Below are 22,340 nucleotides of genomic sequence, written 5' to 3' on the forward strand. Positions count from 1 at the left end.
CAGTGTGGGACACCCCTGTGCAGCCAAGGGAGGCTGCTCTGCACCGAGCCCTTCTGACAAGCTGGGAAGTGAATGGAGATTAGATTTCTATTTTTTTGGGCTAACTTATTTTTTTCTGCTGTCAGGGAGGGCCCCAGATATGTAAATATGAGCTATTGCCCACCTCATCAATCTTGAGCCCTTTCCCTCTTTTTATAAAATAGTCTTTCTTTGCCTTCCAGCCCTCTTAGGAGAGCACTGACAAGGCTGATCCCGTGCCTTGTTGTGACTCTCACTTGGCATTTCTCATGGTCAGGCTCTGAAAGATCTTCTGACCTCACCAGTGCCTGAAAACACTTCAGTATTTCCTTCTCCACCCCATGGAAGCATTGACTGGAGTAGGTTCAGCCATATGCCATCCTGTCATAAAACACTGGCTGTTCAAAGGACCTTCAGGAGGTCCTGGTTTACATTTCCCCTGAGAAACCCAAATGCTGGCCCCTGTTTGGTGTGGCTCCCGTTGAGCTGAGCCGAAGGATTCCACGTGCTTGGAGATTCCTGAGGAACTCACAGGACAAACTCTTGGAACTAACGGTGAATTTCTTTAGCTTGCATCTCATTTCCCATCAATAAATTATTTCTGATCATAAAAAGAATTCTGTAAATTCTCCCCAGAGGGAGAAGCACATTTTTTATTATCTCGGACATTTCTCTTTTCAGCCTCAGATCCTGGCTTTGACATGTCTGGGCTGACCTCACAAGCGTGATTTCACTTGAAGAAAGACTCGAAGTTGAGTGTGAAAAGTCACTGAAGTGTTGTTTTTTGGGCTGTAACAATAAAGCTTTACACACTTGGGCAGGGGAACTGGTGTTTCTGTGTGTGAAAGAGCACGGGGAGACAAGGACTGATCTCAAACATTTAATATCAGGACGTTTTTCTATATTCTTGGTTGACTGGCATTTAAATTGTCCTTCTGAAAAAGAAATAATAATTTAACTTGCTCCAACTCTAACAAGAACAGGAATGAGAATTGAATTCTTCATGCCACAATTATGGCACTGTTAAGTATGACTTGAGACCTAAAAGGAGTCCAAATGATTCATCAATTGAAATAATCATTATTTATGATCAAGCAATTATTTTAAGTGTGAGGGGAAACGCCTCACCATCTGTTCTTTCACAGGGTGAGGTGCTGGCTGATTGTGGGCACAAATTCAGAGATTGAAGAATTTTTCCTATTGTCTGTGCCTTTCTCCTGCAGAGTTGGTGTCACCCTGCAGGTGACCCTGCTCAGGTGTCCAGGATGGGGACAGGGCCCTTCCACACCCCGCAGTGCTCCCTGCAGGCTGCTGGCTCTGGAGCACTGAGGGTTTAGGGGGGGAAAGTGGGGTCCTCCTATGGGAGATATTTCCTGGGATGAAACCTTTCCAACCCTCTGCCATGGCCATTCCACCTCTGAGTGTGCCCCTGCAAGCTTTGCCCTTCGCCTTGCTGGGCCAAATCCTGTCTGCAGCAGTTGCCTCCATGGGTGATGAAAACCTGATTTTAATAGGTTAAAAGCTCTTTAATGGCAATTTTCATTCTGTCTCTGGTGGTTTGTAGTAATGTAGGGGGTATAAAAGGAATGTTAGTCTGCCTGTTGTGGTGCACCTGCATTCCTGCCAATCTCCAATACCGTATTTTCAGAGTTCTACAGTCGGGATCTTATCTGTGGTAACAGCTGTGAAGAGAGCTGGTTTCTGGGGTGGGACTGGCATTTTGGATTGGCTCAGACTGGCTGGTTCCTCAGGGCTGGCCCCTGCACAGTGGACAGAACCTCACCTGCAGAGGGGCTTTGAGCCCAGAGCCTGGCGTTACCGAGGGTGCCCCGGCAGAGTTTCTCTCTGCCTCCCCCTCCAGACAGGGCTTTGACTCTGAGCAGCACAGGGATTGTGCACAAACCCTTATCCCTGGGGGTCCAAATCCCTCTGCCAGCACTGCCAGGGCAGCTCTTTCCATCCCCTTCCTTCGCTCTGTATCCCACTGTGGCTCCCCAGGCCCTCCCCAGGCCCTGCTCCCCTCAGCCATGGCCCTCCCCAGGCCCTGCTCCCCTCAGCCACGGCCCTCCCCAGGCTGAGCTCTCTCAGGCAGAAGCCAAACAAACCTTAAAAGCTTTCTGCTCCCTGGCTGTGTGGGGAAGGCTGTGCAGATGCCTTTAACAGTATCCAAATAAATGGCTTTTCGTCCTCTCTGGCTCCAAGTGTGATTGTATCCCCAGCTCGCCTTGCAGAGGTGCAATTGCTGCTGTGAGAGCTGACCTGAATAACTAAAGACTTGGCTGCTGCTGCACTGGGAAATGCAATCAAAAAGCACTTCTGCTTACTGTAGGTTTCAAATTGATCAGCATTATGCAAATCTCACCTTCCTCGCTGCTCTTATCTCCAGTTTGTGGCATTAGGAGCAGATAACATGCACAAGGATTAGGACATGAACCCAGCCTCTTCTCTCCCTAAATTCCTTGCAGGTACCGTGAGGGGTTGTACACCTGTCACCCAAAGGAGCATCCAAATATAAAGGACAGAACAGAGAAAGTTTCTCTGCATTTTGTAGAGAAACTCTGCTTTCCTTTCAGTGCCCTCTGACTGAACTGCTGTTTATGCACCTTCCCACTACCATTTAAGCTGTTTCAGAAAATCTTTTCACATTAAGCACATCATTAAAATAACACAGGGAGGCCAGTGAAGCATTAATCTCAACCTTAGCTACTTTTCCTGACATGGGGCTTCATTAAAACCCTTGATGGAGTTGCAACTTGTTTTCTATTTATCTTTTCTGTTTCCCAAAACCCAAGAAAATATTTGCACTTGGGAGCCTTCTATCTGATGTTTGTACAGTACTTAATGGAAATCCAAGTGAATATTCTGTAAGGTAGAGAGGCAAATTTCTAGTGCAGGCTTGGACTGGGAAAGGGTGAAATTTCCTGCAAATTAAAACCCAAAAGGAAAAAGTTGTCTGAGTTGGCTTCACATTTCTTTCCTTTCCTTTTTATTAAAAGGAAAGAAGGAAAAACACTGAGTGAAATGACCTGAAAACACAACTTTGGTTTCACACTGACCACTGCATTGTGTTTGAGCCCGGCTGATTTTGGCTGGGGGTTTTTCTGGGGCTTTGATTGTTGCTGTTTTGTTGTTTTTCCCATGCCCTGCACCCAGAGCTGCTCTCAGGTGGGTGCACAGCTCTGTCCCCATGGAACCTGCGAGGAAACAGCTGAAAACAGCACCCAAAATCTCTCTGTGAGTCAATACCACAACCAGGAATAGAATTAAGGACAGGATTGTGCCTCTGCCTGATCTCCAGCTGCTCCATTGTGACCCTCTGGAATGGGCTGGGAATGCCAAGGCTGGGAGAGAAGCAGGCACTTGGATCCTGGAGGAGCAGAAATGAAGAAAAATCTCAGAGGACTTGACCTTCCCCACAGGGAATTTTGGTGTTAAAATGGCAGTGCAGCTTGGTTTGGGTTTTTCTGACCTGTGTCACTCCTGGATGTCTCTCTCTTCCCAGAGCAGGAAGAAATCTCTTTTCCAATGCTCTCCCAGAGCTGTCATCCACCCCTAATGCAGCTTTGGGGCAAAAAAAAAGGGGATTTCTCTTATCTGTCTCTCCCCATCTTATTTTTTACAGAGTTCAGGAGGAGGTGGATAATGAAGAACTGCTCATTTTAAGCAGAGCAAGCAGTTTTGTAGCATTTTTCTCTCTGTCCCCTTTGCCTGCTTTCCAAAAGTCAGTAATGTACCTGCAGGTTGGCTGAGGGACAGCATGGGAAGCACGAGCTGCCACTTCCCCCCTCACTCTGGGTTTTAGGGGCTGTCAGACTGAGATTGCTGCTGCAAATACGTGACTTGAATGCTGCAGATCCTTCTGGCAAACTCCAGCATGCCCCTACCTTCCTCTTCCTAAAATTGCTTTGGCCACTTCCAGCAAAATGAAAATAGCTCATCTGACTTTTTCATCAGGGGCTCTCCTGGGAGCTGCAAGTGTGCAGGGTTTGGATGATGTCAGGAAGAAAACTCTTCAAGATTTGTTCATAAATGTGCAGGAAAGGGCTGCTGCAGCCTCCTTGTGCTGCTGCATTTTCCTTTCATAAATCCCCCAGAAGAAGTTTCTCTGCTGCCTGTGCCTGATAAGTGAGGCTGGAAGCGTGGACTGGAGCACTGTGTCCTGCATCCACAGGCATTGCTCCCAGAAGCCAGGAGGAAAGCAAAGCCTTGGACTTTGAAACACGCTGGAACCGTGGCTGGATGGGGTTTATTTTGGGATTTCTAATTCAGCTCGGCTGGCCCAGGAGGTGGAAAATTCGATTTTCTGTTTTGATTTCTCCTGAGTGGTTCATCCTCAGAGGAGCTGGGCAGGAGCTGGATGTGCTCCACAAAGGAAACCCAGCCCTGGCAGGACCCTGGGGAAGGGACAGCATTTGTGTGGCTCAGTCCTTCAGCCTGAACATCAGCTGGATTTCGCCAAAAATCAAAAAAAATTCTCAGTGTTCAGCTCAGGGATTTCAGTCCACACACAAGGGACTGTCCCCTGTGTCCTGCACTGGCTGTAGCTGAGATTCCCCCACCCTAAAAGCGATTTTCCTCTGCCCTGGCATAGCCCAGATGCATTAACCTCGTCCTCAAGGCTCCTTCCCCTCTCCCTGCTCTGCCTCAGGGGGAGGTGATGGGGTTTTGTTCTCATGGATCACCACATATTTCTTGGCTTTTGTGGAGATCACTGGGGACTCCTTTGATGTCCACTCACCCCTTGCAAGCCAAGGAAGGTCAGGCACAGAATTGCCTTTGATTTTTAAACCAAAATATGAGGAGCTGGCCTGACTACAGAGCAGGGCAATGTGCATCAGTCAGAGCTGTGGGGATGCTCCTGCCTGGTAACAAACCCAGGTGTGACCAGTACCACACACCCCTCACATTCCAGACCTTCCCAGGAGCAGGAAGGGAATTCACAGGATCCTGAGTTTCTGCTGCCTGCTGTGGAGGCTCCTTCCAGCCCTTTAATCCTGCTTTTCTTACAGACACAACACAAGCTTGGGGGACCAAGGACTCTACGAGGGAACACAACTTCAGTTGGCTGGAGCAGCTGGAACCCAAAGTGATATTTGCTTGAGGGAGCACAGGAGAGAAACTTTGGGACAAAGAAAAAAGGCAAAGTGCTGAAGGAGTTTATTCATCCCGCTTTTGAATTAACTCTTGCTTCAGTACCCTCCTCACTCCCTAGGTGGTGGCCAGAGCATGCTGGCTGCTCCAAAAGGGCTCAGCAGGAGCCCTGATGGACGCAGATGAGTTGGACAAGGGTGAGGATGAAACACAGTCTGCTTGCCCAGAAATAGATTTGAGGGGGTTGTTTATGTTTTATTCTGAGACTGCTTTGCACTCCAGCCCGGAATAACTCTTTTCTCCCACATTTCTCCTTCTTGGCTGGCTCAGATTTTCAGCCACCAGCTGTTTGCTAGGATTGTTCCTTCTCCTTGCTCCCTCCCTTCCAAATTCTTCAGGACATTATTTTCTTGAAGCTTTTCTCAATAAGAATTTAATCAAACAAAACAAAACCACAGCAACCCGCCACTTCTTGGACAGTGTTTGATGTGTAAATATGTAAAGAAGGAGCATTTTGAAAATGCAATCAGCTACCTCCTGGGGACCTGAGTCCTACAATGAGCCAAGGTGACTCCACACGGAGATATGTGCTCCTGCAAGAATAAATTCCAGCTGCAGTAGGAGCAGGGGTGACCAGAGGCACAGCTAAGCCACTTCTTACAGAGGAATTTTTGGAATAGCAGCACGATTCTCCTCCAGGCCAGGCAGCTCCTTGCTGGACCTTATCCTCTCAGTTCCCACCCTGCAGCTCTGAGCCCATTTTGCTCCCTCTGCACTTGATCCCTCTGCAGGTACTCCTCAGTTTTGTGGCCAAATCGAACTTTGGGGGAAATAGCTCCTAATGTTTGACTCATTCCCACAAAACCTTGTGCCCACAGTGGTGCAGAACTCCGGGATTTCTCCCAGTTGAATACCCAGGAGGTGACTCCAAGGAAAGCTGCAGCAAGGCAGGGCAGGAGCTGCCCACAGGGCTCAGGCAGGGAACTTCTGATCTTGTTCTCATCCTGCTTAAAGGGTTCCCCTTTGCTGAGGAATAAAACACACTGCTAAAATTAATACAGAGCAATCTGAGGGTCGAGCCCTGCTGCTGTTTGTACTTTGTTTGTGAAAAACAGTTCACAACAATTTTAACTTCAAACTTCCTCTGCACCCAGCCCAAATATGCAGCTGATGGCTTTGTCACAGCAGGCTGAGTGCCAGCTGAGTACCTGTAGCACATTAATGATGAATTGCTGTGAAGAGACTCTCAGAAGAGGGGGCTGTGTGATTACTGATCATTTGTGCACTGCAGTGTCCCCATGCAGCAACAGAAAACACTCAAATGGCATTTATCTCCTCATTCCAAAGCCTGCTTATGTAATTTTCCCTCTTCTCTTTAACAGTGTGGATCAGAACTCACTCCCTTTCTTAGCTTCACCTGTGGAATGAAAGGCTGGCCTGGATTTGGGGAGCAAAGGTGTTATTCAAACAGAAATTGCTCCTCACTCTCAGGGTACATGGTTATTACTCAGCAGGAGGTTTATCAGGTGCAGGCTCCACCTTTTAGACACGATGCAAAACTGATTCTCCAACCACTGCATCCACTTGAAGCCCAAGAGGATTTTTCCATCAGCCTCGCTAATGGCTGTGCTCAAACCCCAGCTTCAGTAACTGCAGGCTGCCTCTGGTTCTGAGCAGAGACATTAATCACAGCCAGCTCAGAGGTGGTTTCTTCCAGGTAATCCCTGCAGAAAGGGGCTACAAAGTGTGTTTTGGTCTCCTGTTGTCTCAGAGTCTGCTGAAACTCCGAGCAACTTAATCCCTTCGGGTGTGATAGCCAGGTATCAGTCATGATGGCTGCAGATAAAGTGCCAGGTTATTTGTGGAAAGTTAAGGGAAAAATTCCAATCTGCTTTCAGTTTGGAGCTTCAGAGTGTACTTGAAAGGGAAGCCCAGATCTGAAAAAGCAGCTCCTGAAAAAGCTGTCCCTGCCCTCTGATGGGAAGCACAAGAAAAAGGGCACTTTGGAGAAGCTTCAAGAGCCCATTTTGCCCTTTTTGGGCTCTACCCACCTGAATCTCAGTGGGCTGAGTGCTTCACACAGAGCACATCAGGGTGGTGCTGCTGCAGGGAGAGCCTGGCAGGGGTGGCAGAATTCCCTGGGTGCTGCAGGGAGAGCCTGACAGGCATGGCAGAATTCCCTGGGTGCTGCAGGAAAAGCCTGGCAGGCATGGCAGAATTCCCTGGCTGCTGCAGGGATGGCAGAATTCCCTGGGTGGTGGGTGCCAGTCCTGCCACAGCCAAGCAAACCCTCCCTGTCTGCAGCCTCAGCTCCCACCCACAGCACCCCTGGGCAGGGCTTTCCCTGTTCTGCTCTCATTCCCTGACTTTCTGTCACCAGAAAAGGGACTCTTGCTCTGTGTTTTTCCTGTGCATCACCACAGGACAGTTGGGGACACCCCTGCAGCTGCTGGACTTTGAGAAATGGGGGGGTTGCAATTAAATAATTATTGCTGATGAAGCTTTGCTGCGCCCTGGAAAGGCTGGGGATGAGCAGCATCGTGTGAGGGACAGGATGCCCCAAGCTTGGACACACCATGGACATGAAAAGCTTGTGCTGGGATGGTTTCATCCTGAAATAGCCTCTTGCTGGTAGAAAAAGGCTCTGTTTGTTTTTGGTTGCCTATTTGGGGAACGGCGGCTCCTCAAGGAAACGCTCCCTTCTGCACACAAACACCAATATTTACCTTGACAAGATAGTTTATTATCATTCTGAATTTTCTCTTCCTCTGAACGTTTCCGTTCTCTCAAGAAGCAAAAGCATTGTGTGGAAAAACAATCTCAAGTGGACAAATTATGCAGCTTAACACGTTCCTCCTGCTCAGCTGAGCTGCAGGACCTGACCATGAGCATGTTCTTGGTTCCCTCCTCTCCTAAACCACACATTAATTTATGTCTCATTTCAGGTTTTTAACCTATCATATCTTATTTAACGTTTTGAATAGGTTAGATGTACCTAAGTGACAAATTCTCTATTTTTTTTTAGGAATTATTTCTTTCTGAAAGATGAAATGAGAAAAACACAGCTGCTGGAAGCAACAATACATAAGTGTATAAAAATTGGACAACTGAGAGTATTTTTAGGTGTAAAGAGGGTAGGGAGAGGAGAATTCACCACAGAAAAGAGAGCAAACCTGTCTCAATAACTACTCACTGCCCAAGTGGAAAACACCAAGGGAAAGCAAAGCTAACTTTTGCTGATCTCCTCATAATTCAACCTCTGTTGCTAAATTCAATGGATTAAAAGAGGCAGTGGATGTGCAAAGAGTCAGTGTGGCTCTGTCCGGCATTGTCCAGCCAGGAAGGCTGATAAATGGCATTCCAATGTCTATTTTCCCCCTATGGCAAGTGAACCTGCTTCAGTGCACACTGCAGTTTTCTCCAAATTCCCCTGAAAAAAGAACTTGTCCCTCAAGTGCTGCCAGCAGAGAGGTGACAGAACAGAAAATACAGATTTAGGAAGTGGATCTGGAGCAGGATGATGGACAGACATAAAAGCCAGGGCAGCTCTTCCAGTTCCTTCCGTCAGCCCCTGGGGACCCTTCCTGTCCCAGCAGATGTTCTCCAGGGCTTTGCCTGAGCTGCTCTGAATTCTCAAGGGATAAAACTTCCAGCCCTTCTCTTGGGAAACTGTACCCCCAGTTCTAAGACCTCTCTACTTGATATCCTCCCAAGCTCCCATAAAAATGTGAAGTTTGTGCCCTTTCCAGGCATTTCCACCTCCCTGTGTGGAGCACTTGGTGCTGTGGCTGTGGGAGTGCCCCAGGGGAAGAGATTTGAACGACCCAGGCTCGAAGCAGCTCCTGAGAGCAGCTGAAATGTGGTTCCTGAGGGAGGTGGTGATCTCTGGGCAGTGCTAAACCCTGGGAAGTGCCACCCATTCTTGCTGGATCACACAGACTAGGATAAAAAACCCAGCAGAAGGAATTACACACAACCAGCCCTTACCTGTCACCACCAGCTGCATGGTGAGGTTCTTGTAGAGGCCGTATTTGGGGTTGCTCAGGACCATGGTGTAGTTCCCAGCGTGTTTTGGTCTCACATCTCGTATTCCCAGTCTGTATTTCAGTGGATCTGGCTCGTAGCAGGTGTGGTTATCCTTGATCAGTTTGCCATCCTTGTACCTGTTTGGGAAGTTCCATCAAGGCTCTTTATGTCCCTGCCAACCCTCAGAAACCCTGTCACCCATGTTAGGGGGATAAAGGGTCATCCCAGCAAGGGAAATGCAGGTCTGGAATCACTGCTTGGATTGGGTTTTTATTCCTGCTATCCTTCCACACCAGAACTGATTTGCATCTCCAGTGCTGTGGGACGGATTAATTCCACACAGGATAAAGGTGTTTTATTTTATCTGAATGAACAGTGCCTCTCACATGCTCAACTATCATCCAAATGCCCCCAATGGAAGCTGGATGGGCAGCACCAAGTATGGGGAATCATGGAATGGCAAAATGTGTGTCACCAGTTTTAAAGGAAGAGATTAATTCAGCAGAATTGTCTCTCAGGAGGTCTCTGCGAGCCTTTACTGCTTCTGAAAAAGTTAAATTCTGTGGCCTGGAGAAGGTTGGTGCATAGGGAGGTCAGTGAAGAATTCCCAGCCTGGAATATTCCCCAGGAGAGCAGCATCTGCAGGAGAGGCTCCTCTTCCCTGCTCACCCCACAGGCAGGTTTATGGTTAGGCCAGGCTTTGCCACACACGGAGCTTTAGGCTTGGTGGGAGGATACTGGGGCATTTCCCAGTGCCTGAGGATGCTGGAAACTTCCTTTGCAGTCATAAAAACAACCATCCTGAGAGACCTCCAACATCAACAGCTGGGGCTCCAAGGGCAGGCAGCTCTGGTGGTCGCAGGCAGCCCCCAAAGAGCTCCACGCTGAGCCCAGGAACAAAGGCTTGGCAGGGAGAAGGGGCCAGTCCCCACTTCAGCTCCTAAAACATCCCCATCCCTAAATAACAGCAGCAATTAAAACCACCTCCTGGCACTGATTCCACTAAAATTAGAGGATTTCATGTTATTTCACTGCTAATAAAATGCAGCCTTTTGCTGCTGCCGGGCTCTCCAGGCTGGCCAGGCACAGGTGCTCCAGGGAAATGCCACCTTCTCTGCCAGGACTGGCAGCTGTCCCGTGGGATTTAATGCACTTACAGATGTAAAAGGCATTGGATGGGGTCATTAAAGACAGAGCAGGAGAGAGGACAAATAAAGAAAAGGTAAAGAGAGACTCAAATGTCTCCTGGAGCTGTTGTTGTGTTTCCCCTCCTGTTCAGCAGATCCATCCATCCTGGTGTAGCCTTTAAATTGCTCAGGAGGATTCACTGCAAGGATCTGCTGCACAGGATTGGAGAACATTATTTAAAAGTTCTGGAGAGAAAGAACTTCTTATGTTAAAAATATCTCCTTTTCCTGTTATCCCCTGCCCCCTTGCAGACTGACCATCACTGCTGGGGGTAAGCAGGAAACCCTTCCCTGAGAGCTTTTTCCCTGGATCTCCCAAATCATTCTGTGTCCAGGGAAAGTGAAACACCCCTTTCCCCTGCAGGGACCTTTCTTGCATGGCTAGGAGAGGAAAACAGCCTGGGAATGAGGGGTGGCTGGCCCAGCCTCCCAGAGCTCCTCAGCTGAGCTCAGCTCTGAGCATTCCCAGCTCCCATCCCTGACCTGTGGGATGTAAAACTGATACTCCAGGCACCAAGGTGATCTGCTCCAGACAGGATTCCCAGAGGAGCTCAGGCATTCCTGCTGCTGCTGGGGGCACTCACCAGGTGACAGTGGGCCGAGGGAAGGCGTCCACCTTGGCAGCCAGCTTCAGGGACTTGTGTCCAGAGGTAATCTCATAGTAAGGCCCTTTCTTGTGTGAGACCGTGATGTAGGGCTTTTCTGGGAAGAGAAATGAGCAGGGAGGCTTGGAATGGCAGCTCTGCCACAGGACAGAGCTCACACCCGTGACTGCTCTGTTCCCACGTGGGATTTTTTCCCATATGGACATGCACAGAACCAAATGGATCAGGCTGTTCCCTCAGCTCCCTGTGCAGCCCAGCCTCAGCCACGAAGGGTGCCCCACATGGAGGAATTCTCATGGAAAGCAGAGGATATGCACCAGCACTGCCCCTGGATTGGTGTGGGAAATGCCTGGGGCATCTCCTGTCCATGTGGAGCCTGCAGGATGGATTTTCCAGGGTCACAGCAATCACACGTGGTGTCAGCTTTTTCAAACAGATCAGCTCACTCAGACATCCCAGAATCCCAGAATGGTTTGGGTTGGGAGTGACCTTAAAGCTCATCCATTCCTACCCCTGCCATGGCAGGGACATTTTCCACTGTCCCAGGCTGTTCCAAACCCTTTCCAGGGATCCAGGAGCAGCCCCAGCTGCTCTGGGCACCTGTGCCAGGGCCTCCCCACCCTCCCAGGAAGGATTCCTTCCCAATATCCCATCTAAATGCACCTCTTGAATTTCTTTGAAGACATGGGAGATGACTCTCATTGACTAATTAGAGGTTAGAGGTGATTAATGGTTGAATTCCTCCCTAATTCCATTTCAATCAGATTTTACAGCCTGGCATTATCCTCTAAGCTGAACCCTCCTGGTCCACCCTGGTTTGGCTGCAGCACTCACCATACACGGTGACAGTGACATTGGCCTCCAGCCTGGTGGCATTGAATGTCCTGCAGATGTACAGGCCCCCATCTTCCACGGTGACATTTTCAATTACCAGGCTGCTGCCGACTTTGTACACCACATCACTCTGGTCCATCGTTCTCCTGGGGTGAGGGTGCTGGGAGTCACAAAAAAGAGTCAAAAAGCAGCATAAACTGGATTATTGTGTTCAGCCTTTCCAAGGCTGACAGGAAAGGAAAGCAGGGATTTGTATCAAAACCATCACATCTCCCCATGGCTGAAATAAATAATATAAAAGGCAGATCAGCAGGAAGAGCTCTTGTGTGAAGTTTCATTATCAAGTCGAATAAGAGAGAGAAGCAGAGTGGAAATGTAGAACTTTGTACTGAATTCTGGGCAGGTAAACAAGGGGATGCATCCCAGCCCTTCTCCAGGACCAGATCCCAAAGATCTCAGGGTGAAACTGCTGCAGGGTCAGAGCTGTGCCCCAAAGGTTTGGTTTTTAGGGTTTTTTAATTTATTTTGGTCACAGTCAGTATTTTTTCTGTATTAAAAACCTCCTGCTTTCTAAAATAAATATATTATGGCAGAAATGTAATATATTATGACAGCCAAGTGCCAATACAAATTCCTGGGGAATTTTAGAAAGCATTATCACTTCCGATAGGATTTTTGATCCCAGAGATTTGGCCAAGAAGTTTTACATTTATAATGTTAGAAATATGAGGAGAGTTCATAGGAAAACATATCTTTTCCACCATATGGGGCTCAAGAAACCAAATTCAGTAACACTGTTGTGCTTGGACCTCTATAAATTCTATTTTCTGTTATTTCCTCACTGAAACAAACTCAGACATTCTTTCTGTTTAAAGGAAGCAAATAAAAATTAATCAGTTTTTAGGAATCACATTTTACACCTTCCCAAAAGGCTTAGATGCTTCTTTACAATGTGTATTTTGCTGAACTAGAAAGAAAAAAAATCAACAATTATTTTAATTCTCAGCACCAAACAGACCCAGGAGTAGAATCTCACACAAATGAACTGATTTGGGAAATGATCCCACTCTGATTTGTTTTTTTCAGGAGAAGTGAGAGGGTTTGGTACCTCAAGTGTTCAGTCTCTTATTTATTTCTACTTCAAATTTGGCACTTTTGTATTGCATCCACAGAAAGACTCAGAATTTACATTTCATTCTTTGGGGACGATTTCCACAGGTTCAGTTGTGTTTTCCTTTGCTTTTTCCTACTTCAGAAATACCAAAATAGATGGGGAGATTGACAGCTTACAACCTGCAGTTGAGACTTGTCACTGTGAGACAGCCAGGACAGAAGGAATGAAGGAGTTTTTCTTCCCAAAAAGAAGGAAACACTCCTGGCTTCTCTTGCCAGGGTTTATTTAGTCACGTTTGCAGTTTAATCTGCAGGTTCAAGGAGGGCAGAGAAGTTTTAGATCCATCCAAACACAAAGTTCAATCCATGATAGGTTTATAAACTGTTGGATAATTTCAGAATAATTAACAATTAGGTTTTGTCAGCCCTGTGGATTTTGGGAGGAGGGGGAATTCAGGAATTCCACGCACTCACCGTGCCACGGGGACACGTCCAGATGAACTCGATGCGCCCATTGATGAAGGTCTCTGCTTTGCACTCCAGCTTGAGAGTTTCTCCAACCAGCAGCTTTTTGGCACTTGCCTTCAGAGCCAGGTTCTGTATCCTGCCCTCTGCAATGGAAGAGGCAAAGCTGTGACCAGCAGCACTCCCTGCAGCAGTCTGGGATCCCTCGGTGGATCCCTGATCCCATGGGCAGTCAGGAACAGCCGCTCCTCCGTGTGCCACAGCTCCAACCCTCTCAACAGCTCCACAGAAAAGAGTTCCCAAAGCTGACTCCTCCTTTTGAGGGCCTCAGAATGAGAGGATCCACTCTGGTTGGACATGAGACAGTTTCTCCTGCCCTCTCCTGCCCAGCTCCCCTTCCTTCCTGAACAGGATCCCCCAATCCCTGAATGGGAACCCCAAATCCTTGAATAGGATCTCCAAATGGGATCCCTCAATCCCTAAATGGGATCCCCAAATCCTTGAATAGGATCTCCAAATGGGATCCCTCAATCCCTAAATGGGATCCCCAAATCCTTGAATAGGATCTCCAAATGGGATCCCTCAATCCCTAAATGGGATCCCCAAATCCTTGAATAGGATCTCCAAATGGGATCCCTCAATCCCTAAATGGGATCCCCAAATCCTTGAATAGGATCTCCAAATGGGATCCCTCAATCCCTAAATGGGATTCCTCAATCCCTTAATGGGATCCTCAAGTCCTTGAATGAGATCCCCAAATCCTTGAATGGGATCCCCAGATGGGATCCCTCAATCCCCAAATTGGGATCCCTAAATGGGATCCCCAAATCCCTGAATGGGATCCCCAAGTCTTGCTCTTACACATTTATCAATCCTTCAATACATCAGCTCTGAACTTCCATCAGTTTTTGGTGCCCAGTATCAAAACCACACCTGACCAGTGAGGGTAACACACGACAGAAAGGGATTTCCTGGCTCCTTTTGAGCTGCACAGGGATGGCCTAAGAGGTTTTGTAGGTTTGCATTCATGATTTTAATAAAAAATTACTCCAAGCAGGAAAAAATAAAAGGAGAAAAAGAGAGATTTACAGGACTTTTATTTGGCTGCCACACAAATTTACAAGCCTGTTGTTCAAAGCTGAGTGCTGATTGTAAAGAAGGATGCCATGAGCTAATGGGAATGAAGTCCAAGTAAATAGAAGATATATGAGGGGATAAAGAACATACATGGAAAACAAAAGAAAAATAAATTCTAATTGGTTTCATATAAATGCCCAGCACTCAAAAATTTAATGTTTGGTTGCTTCAAATTCAGATTTTAATTATGAGCTGAAGCTCAGCTGTAAATCTAAGGGAAATGATGTAGTAAATCACCAAGAGAAAATCTATAAAAAGCAAAGGTGTGAATTAGCAGTGTAGTGAGGTTTTTATACGACAATCACACGTGGTTAATGACCAGAAGCAAAAAGAAAGCTGCTGTTTGCTTTGTCCTGAACCAGCAGTTGCTTTAATGTAAATACAGCTCAATCCAAGCAAACAAAGCCTTGGTGGGGTTTGAATAAAACACTCCTGTTTTGTACCACCTCAGCACTTGGTCTTTTTTCAAAACCAGGAGTGGCGCCAGTCCAAGTTCTATTGAATAGGGAGGAAAAAAAAGGAGAAAGGAGTTTACTTTTGACATTCCAGCTTAGACTTGCTACAGATGCAACCCAGGGAGATCTATCAAATCTAAGAGAGGCTAAGACAGGCAGGAGCTCCCAGTGGAGCTCCCTGTGCACTCACCCAGTCTCTGGGCCATATAGTAGGAGTTGAAGACGCTGCCATTGACGTGGGCTGAGCATGTGAGGATCCCAGAGGGCACGAAGGAGTGGGAGGGGATGACAAAGCCTCTCTTGGGGTCCCACAGCATCCTCTTGAAGCTGATCTCTGCAGAGGAAGGGTACTGCAAGGGAACACAAAAACCCTCCCTAAGGCAGGAGCGTCTAAACTCAACACTTGGGTTGATCCAGTTCAGGATCCCATGTGTGGGACCCATTTCCCTCATCCATCCTCTGGAAATCATGATGCCCATCGTGAAATGAATTTTGTGGGGTGATCTGTTTGGAGGTGCTTCCTCCCATTTTCCTCATTGTGCTTTAAAAACATATGAGACTCTCCCAAAATCAGAATTATTCACTAACTCACCTGTCCGTGGTTATCTACAAGCTCTGGTCTGTGGGCACTCCCCAGTTTCTCTCTATCCCACAGAAAGTGGGGAGACACTCTCAGAGCTCCCCATGGACTTCCTTGGAAGCAGCCTGGGTTACTTAGGAGTGTAAATCACAGAAATAAAGGGACTAAGGCATTTTTTGTCCTAAATTCAAAAATACTCATAATGTTCTGGGATTCTTGAAAAAACACTCTCAATTCTGCTTATGAGGAAGAAGTGAGAATAGAAAAGGCAAATGTGGAAAATAAACTAGAGCAAAAATTTATTTAATGAGAGTGAACTCCTCTTCTACCCCTGGACAACAGCAGTGCCAAGCAGCTTGGCTTTTGTCAGGGGGAATAATCAGTTTATTGCTATTATTAATACACAGGGAAATCCTCTACTTGCTGGAGGGAATGTAATTTACTTTCCAAAAATTTTGAAAATCCTGGATCATAATGTACCAAAGAACTAAATTAAAATTAAAATGAAAAGAAATTAAAAGAGCTCCCTGAAATTCGCCGTTTCAGGTGTTTGCACAGGTAGCTCTGGTTTTCCCAGCAGGAGGAGGCTCTTCAGGACTGAGGATGCTCTTTGGGAGTGTTGAGATCACTTCTGCCCAAAAAATGAAAGGTTTGGGCAAACCTCAGTATGCCTGCAGTTATCTCATGATAATTAACTTTATTTAACTTTGTGCTTCTCCCTCCTCATCCTCATATCCTGGCTGCTCAAAGGTGAGGCGAGGGGAGGTTTTCCTTTTCAGACAGAGCCTGATTTAGCTTTGGGAGCTAAGCAGGGTGCTGAAAGCAGGAATTTCACCCCAGTGGAACAGTTTTGCTCCTATTCCTGTTGTGTGCAGCTCCTGTTTGTGTCCCAGCAGTCAGGACCCTGGTTTGGCAGGGCAGCTGAAATTGGATTGAGTTTAAACAATCCTCCTGTCCCACACAGCTTGCAGCCTGGGGCTCTGGACACACGAGTGACCAGGGTGGCCTTGGTTTGGGTCAATTCTTACAATTCCAGCATGGAAACCCAAAGGAATTCTGGCTGAGGAGTTGGTGATGCTGCATGGGAAAGGGGGACAGCCAGACAGTCGCTGTCTCTTGGAGCAGCATCTCTTCTGACAGCAGTAGGAAACGAGGATTTCTTGTAAATGCTTTTGAAATAATCAAGCTGTGGCATCTCTGTTTAGAACCGTGAGGAAAAATAGGAAAAATTACAGAAAGAGGTCTAAAACCTGAGGCTTAATCATGCTTTAGCACTCATGAAGGTCAAAGCTGGAAGTGGCAAATGCACACTGAACACTGAACCAGATTGGTGACTAAACAGATGTGACATGACTGAAAAAGCTCTTTTTGCCCCGAATTAAAATCACGTTACACAAAATTAAAAGCCTGAGTTGTGTGTCTTAGCATGAGTTTGTTAATAACAAAGATGATACCTTGAGATAGCTGGGATCAGCTCAGTACAAGCAAGAGGTACTTTTCTCTGAACATGTTTAAAGAGAGAGCGGTGATTTTAAAGTAAAATGGTAACATAAGTAACTTAATTTACGGTGGCAAAGAGTCCATTTTCCACAAGAATAATAAAACGTGATAAAGCTGAACTTCAGGGTTTGGCAGCTCTGCTCCCCAGTGCCTGGGGGAAGGGGGAAGAAAAAATAACCCTGCTCAGGAGGCCCTTTTCAGCACCACACACAGATTAAACATCTTCATCAAATATTCACAAATACCTATTTAAACAATCAAACAAAAAAAGCGTCAATGCTGCTCGAAGGAAATCACAGCGGCTTTCCTCCCTTTGAAGTGTTGTCCTCCCTCTCCAGTTGTCTCCTGGAGATTAAATTTGGAAGGAGAGGATGTTCTAAATTAGTCTGATGGCCTCGCTCACCTCTCCTCCCCCACGCTCACCTCCGCCCCTCTCCTGCCCCGTTTCCTCCCGGCGCGGGAGCCGCCACCTCAGCGCTCTGGTGGTGCCGTAGGATTTCAGCTTTTCTATCTTTCAAACCCTGTACTGCATGAGTGTAGAACTCCAAACTCCATACAGAGTGTCAGGTAATTCTCTTCACATTTTGGTCAGACAAAACAGTTCCTCTAGGCCTGAAATCCACAGATGCTCTACTGCCTCAATTCCTCTAGGCCTGAAATGTGAGTACCCTCTACTGCCTGAGGGCGCAAAAAGTATTGACAAAAGTGAGTTGGAAGGGAGCAAACTGGGGGAATATGACTTCATTACCTGAAGCTGTAATTGGAGGATTAACCCCTGATATGTAAATGGACCAAATTTATAATTGCCTGAAAAACTCGTGTCCATCGTCCATGTTGGGTGGATCCCCAGAGGCTTCTGACTGCCAAGGTGAACCTGGAGATTTAATAAATCCCCACTTTATTCTCTTAACTTTGCCTGGCCTCTGTTCTAGGCAGCCACTGCAAGGCATCAGTGGGATTCCCAGCCAGGGCCAAGCCAGTGGTGCCATCCTTGGCTGAATCCTGGAGCTTCCCGAGGTGCCACATCCCTCTGGGATGCTGTTGAGAGCTGTGCCCAGCCTCTGCCTCCCTGCCCCGAGCCCCAGTTGCTCAGCCCTGGAGGGGGAAATCTTCTGGTGACAACTTTTTGTGGGAGAGATTTCAGTGGAGATTTCGTTCCAGCAGCTGGGATGCAGTTTGTGTTTGGTGAAATGACTGGGAATTTGGCTGGGAAGCAAGAAGAGCAGGGCTGTCCATCAATGAGGGAATAAACGTGGAGATGGGAATTCCAAGGCCACCCTGATGGTGCCAGCACTGCTCCAGCCATGAATTTGGTGGATTTGGTGTCAAATCAGACAGGGGTGTTTCGTTTTTATAGCCTAGGAGGGAAGGTGGTAACACTTATCCAGCCTAAAAAGAAAACTGGAGAGGAGCCTCCTTCCCCACTTTAATCCCTGCTGATGAAATTTAAAAATAGAGATCTCCAAAGCAATAAAGCTCCTGCTGTCCCTCTGCGCCTCTACTGGGAATGTTCCATGGGTCCCAGCAGGAGCTGGAGCCCTGTCCCAGTCCCTGTGATTCCATGTGCTATCTCCCAGGAAAAGGGGACATCTCTAAGGCATGGAACTGCCACGAGGAGCAGAGGTGCTCAGAGCCCTCTCTGCCATATCCACAGCAGCCTCATCCCTCACAGCCCCTCCAGAACTGGCTGGAAAAGGGGCACAGCATGAGCTCCTGTTCTCTTTAGGGTTTCCTGAGCTGTCAGACTGGCAGGGGAATGGAAAGGCACAGAATTCCTGATGTTAAATGCAGGATTGGAGCCAGGAGATGTCTGTCCTGCTCCTCACTCCATGACAGGCTACTCTGGAGGCCAGTTCTGAAGCCCTTTAAATGAGTGACTCCATTGACTGATCAGGGCCCAGACCTTAAATTTCCATTTTTATTATCCCAAACAGCCTTGGCCTGCACAGACTGTGCTGTAACCTTGAATTCAGGTGTAGCTGCTGCCAAAGGGATGGATGCTGGAACCATCTATTCCCAAGGCTGAAACTTGGTTTGAATTGATGAAATGGAGCAAAAATGGGCAGTTGTTCTGAGGAGGTTCAAAGAGAACATTTCAGAGAGATATGGGTGTTACACAAAGAATTTTGAAGCAAAATAGTGCTTTGTCATCTACCTCTGCCAATTTATGGAGGAACACCAAGCCACAACATAAAAAAAAAAATGTGATAAACTCAGCCCAATCCCCCAAAAAATCTTTTTACCCAGTTCAACAGTAACATACTGTACAAACAGGTTCATGTTTCTGGATTTTCAGTGTCTTTGCTATTTTTTATGGAACTTCCCCTGCTTTATGCATCTAAATTTGTGGTTTTCCCCACTTTGTTGGCAGCCCAGACCTTGAACTGAGCTTGTCTGGGGCCATCTCTTACCTGGGTGAGCTTGGGTTTGATGTCTGGCGAGGTGACCCGGCAGGGGATCACCACTGTTTTCCTGTCATCCATGATGTAGATGATGTCGGGGTGCTCCGAGTACATCTCCACAAAGGGATTCCTGTAGTCTGCAGGGAGAAGAAAGATTTGGAAAGCTGCTCAGTCACGGGAAGGGCACAGCAGTGTGAGTACTGAACTGCCCAGAAAGGCTCCCTTGGAGTCAGGACATCCAGTGACATCCTGCCACTGTCACACAGGGATTCCAGCCAGTGACCAATTCCTTGGATTTAGCCCCACGTTCATGCAGAAATTCCCCAGAACTGCACATTTCTCTGCAGAGATGTGAAAAACTTCATGGATTACCAGCTCAAGGTGCCAAGATGCTTCTGGGCCTTTGAAGCCCTCCTGTCCTTCATCTGGGGACATCAACAGGCATTTCTTGACTGATAGCAGCCTTTGCTTAAGGAATTCCAGGGAAAAACCCAAGTGCTGTCACCTGGAACTAACCCTCAGAGAATCAGCTCAGAGCAGAGCTGGAGCTCCTCTGCTCCACAGCCCAACCCCAGTTTCACTCCCAACCACACCAAGGCAGGGGTGGACACAGCAGAGTGGCCCTGCTGCCTTTTGTGGGGTTTGGAGCTTCATTTTAGCTCTGAGAACTGGGAGTTTTGTCCTCATCAGACAAAACAAACCATGGGCTTCATCAGGAGGAGAGCAAGTGTTGGCTGGAGCGGTGTGTGTGCCAGAAAGGCCACGTGGGAGGTGATGGTGGTGTTTTACAGAGGGCACTCGGGGCACTCTGCAAGGGCCAGAGAATTGGGATTCGTGTGTGGACTTGGGACGAGGCGCTGAGCACGAGCACTGGAGCCAAGGCACATAAAGACCCCAAATCTTGATGATTTCTCTAATTTCTAGTGCTGTTTTTTATGCCAGCTTTTCTTCCACATCACTGGTTTATTCTGGCTGTGCTTTGGTGTAAGGGCATTGCAGGAAACGTTATGTGAGAGAGATTAATTAGAATTAAAACATTAGATCTCTAATCTCCCCACATTTGGGAAGTTTCAGATACACATCTGAACTTTCTGCCCAGGCAGGCCCTGGTTTTAATCAAGCCTTGAGCAGAGAAACCTGATCTTTGAACCACAATTTTGTAGCTTGGTCCAAGCCCCAGAACAAATAGGAAATGTTTATATTCAGTCCAGTGTCTCGTGCACTTTCCCAAAAATGCTAAATTCTCCTGTTGGGTCACATTATGAAAATGTGTTTAGTGTTTATCCCTGCAGCTTAATCCCTCTGCAGTCTTGCTCTCCAGTTGAACCACACTGGGAGGTATCAAATGTGACAATATTTTTATTTTTATTCTACTTAAAAAGAAGACACTGGATAATTATTTGTGATAGGAAAAAGCAGAGAAAGTAGATTTTTGTGTGTATTTGCAACAAAGTGCAAAAAGGTGTCAGGGGAAATGTAATCACAATTATTTTTTGTCCTGTGGAGAAAAGGAAGGAAAAAGGGATGTGCCAAGTGACAGGGGATGGACAAAAGTATGGAATGGATGGAAAAGGGTGTAGGATGGATGGATAAAGATATAGGCCAAGAGGAAATTTTCTGGGGGAAAAAAGGAGCTTCCTGATACCAAATTATCCACAATTTAGGATCAGATTTTGACTGAAAAGATGGAAGCACTGAATTTAAAACTATTTCTGCCAGTATTTTTAGAGATTTTCAGAATAGCACTGTTTGTTTAAGAAGTAACATAAATTAAAAGAAAGCAGCTAAACAAATATGAAATAATCCTAAAATGCATGAAAAATATTGAACTGTGCAACGATTGATGCATCTTAGTCAAAACAGAATAAAATGGCTCAAAAATATTTCCTGTTCAGGAACAAAACATATTTATTTAACCCCATTCTCTACCATCTTTCCCAAATTTCAAGACTCATCTCTACCAAATATTTCAGATTCATAAGAGACCTAAAATTAATCTACCTTTTCCCAGCTGCAAACAGGACAGGTAAGGTGCTATTGATTCACTTAATGGGAAAGGAAGCAGGGATTTACAGGGCATGTGACAGAAGCTGTATTTCAGTCCTAATTGACTTTTAATAGCAGCCTGCTCCTGAATTGCCACATGTCCAACCAGGGGCTGCAGATAAACTACCCCAGATAAGCTACAATCTGAACTGGAAGCCAAACTAGATAAATCTGGCCTTCTACCATCAATCTTTGAAATATTGATGGTATCTTAAAATCACAGTGCACTTAACAGCAGCAAGAGGCAGTTCCTGGGTGATAAAGATTGGGAAAAGGAAAGAAAGGCTCCAGTTGTGGTGATTGTTAATCACTCGTGGGTGTTGGGTCTCCTGGGCATCATTCTCACTGTGTTTTAAAAAAAATAAAGAGAAAAACGTTTTCTATTTTATGGGTTCTCCCCTTTGTTAAGACAGTTGGGGTGTCCTAGAGCAGATGGCTGTGATTTGTGTTATCTCTGTGATTTGTGTTATGTCAGTAATTTGCGTTATCTCAGTGATTTGTCCAGTTTATACCCTTACTCTGCCCGTGAAAGGGTTTTTCCCTCCCTGTTTCCATCTGCAATATCAGAGCTCTTAAACAGGTGGGGATATCTGTGGGTGGATATCTGTGGGTGGGATACCTGTGGGTGGGATATCTGTGGGTGGGATATCTGTGGGTGGGATGTTTGTGGGTGGGATGTTTGTGGGTGGGATATTTGCAGGTGGATACCTGTGGATGGGATATCTGTGGGTGGGATATTTGCAGGTGGATACCTGTGGGTGGGATATTTGTGAGTGGATACCTGTGGATGGGATACCTGTGGGTGGGATATTTGCAGGTGGATACCTGTGGATGGGATACCTGTGGGTGGGATATTTGCAGGTGGATACCTGTGGGTGGGA

General features: G+C 46.8%; 1 protein-coding gene across 2 annotated transcripts in view; it reads right to left on the reverse strand.

Annotated features, from left to right (window-relative positions):
* LOC102108458 (vascular endothelial growth factor receptor kdr-like) overlaps positions 1-22,340 on the reverse strand; it is a 124,925-nt gene that overhangs the window by 57,137 nt on the left and 45,448 nt on the right. For both annotated transcript variants that reach the window (XM_014256468.2, XM_005527505.3), the window contains exons 4-9: positions 19,423-19,550; positions 15,122-15,281; positions 13,349-13,485; positions 11,762-11,921; positions 10,907-11,024; positions 9,097-9,272 (exon numbers count right to left, since the gene is read on the reverse strand). In XM_014256468.2, the coding sequence (XP_014111943.2) occupies positions 9,097-9,272; positions 10,907-11,024; positions 11,762-11,921; positions 13,349-13,485; positions 15,122-15,281; positions 19,423-19,550 (879 nt within the window). The remainder of the gene's footprint in view (positions 1-9,096; positions 9,273-10,906; positions 11,025-11,761; positions 11,922-13,348; positions 13,486-15,121; positions 15,282-19,422; positions 19,551-22,340) is intronic.

Source organism: Pseudopodoces humilis, chromosome 15 (genome assembly GCF_049639895.1).
Source record: "Pseudopodoces humilis isolate 2021_Gansu_Grassland_sample_001 chromosome 15, ASM4963989v1, whole genome shotgun sequence".
In the NCBI taxonomy this organism is placed as follows: domain Eukaryota; kingdom Metazoa; phylum Chordata; class Aves; order Passeriformes; family Paridae; genus Pseudopodoces; species Pseudopodoces humilis.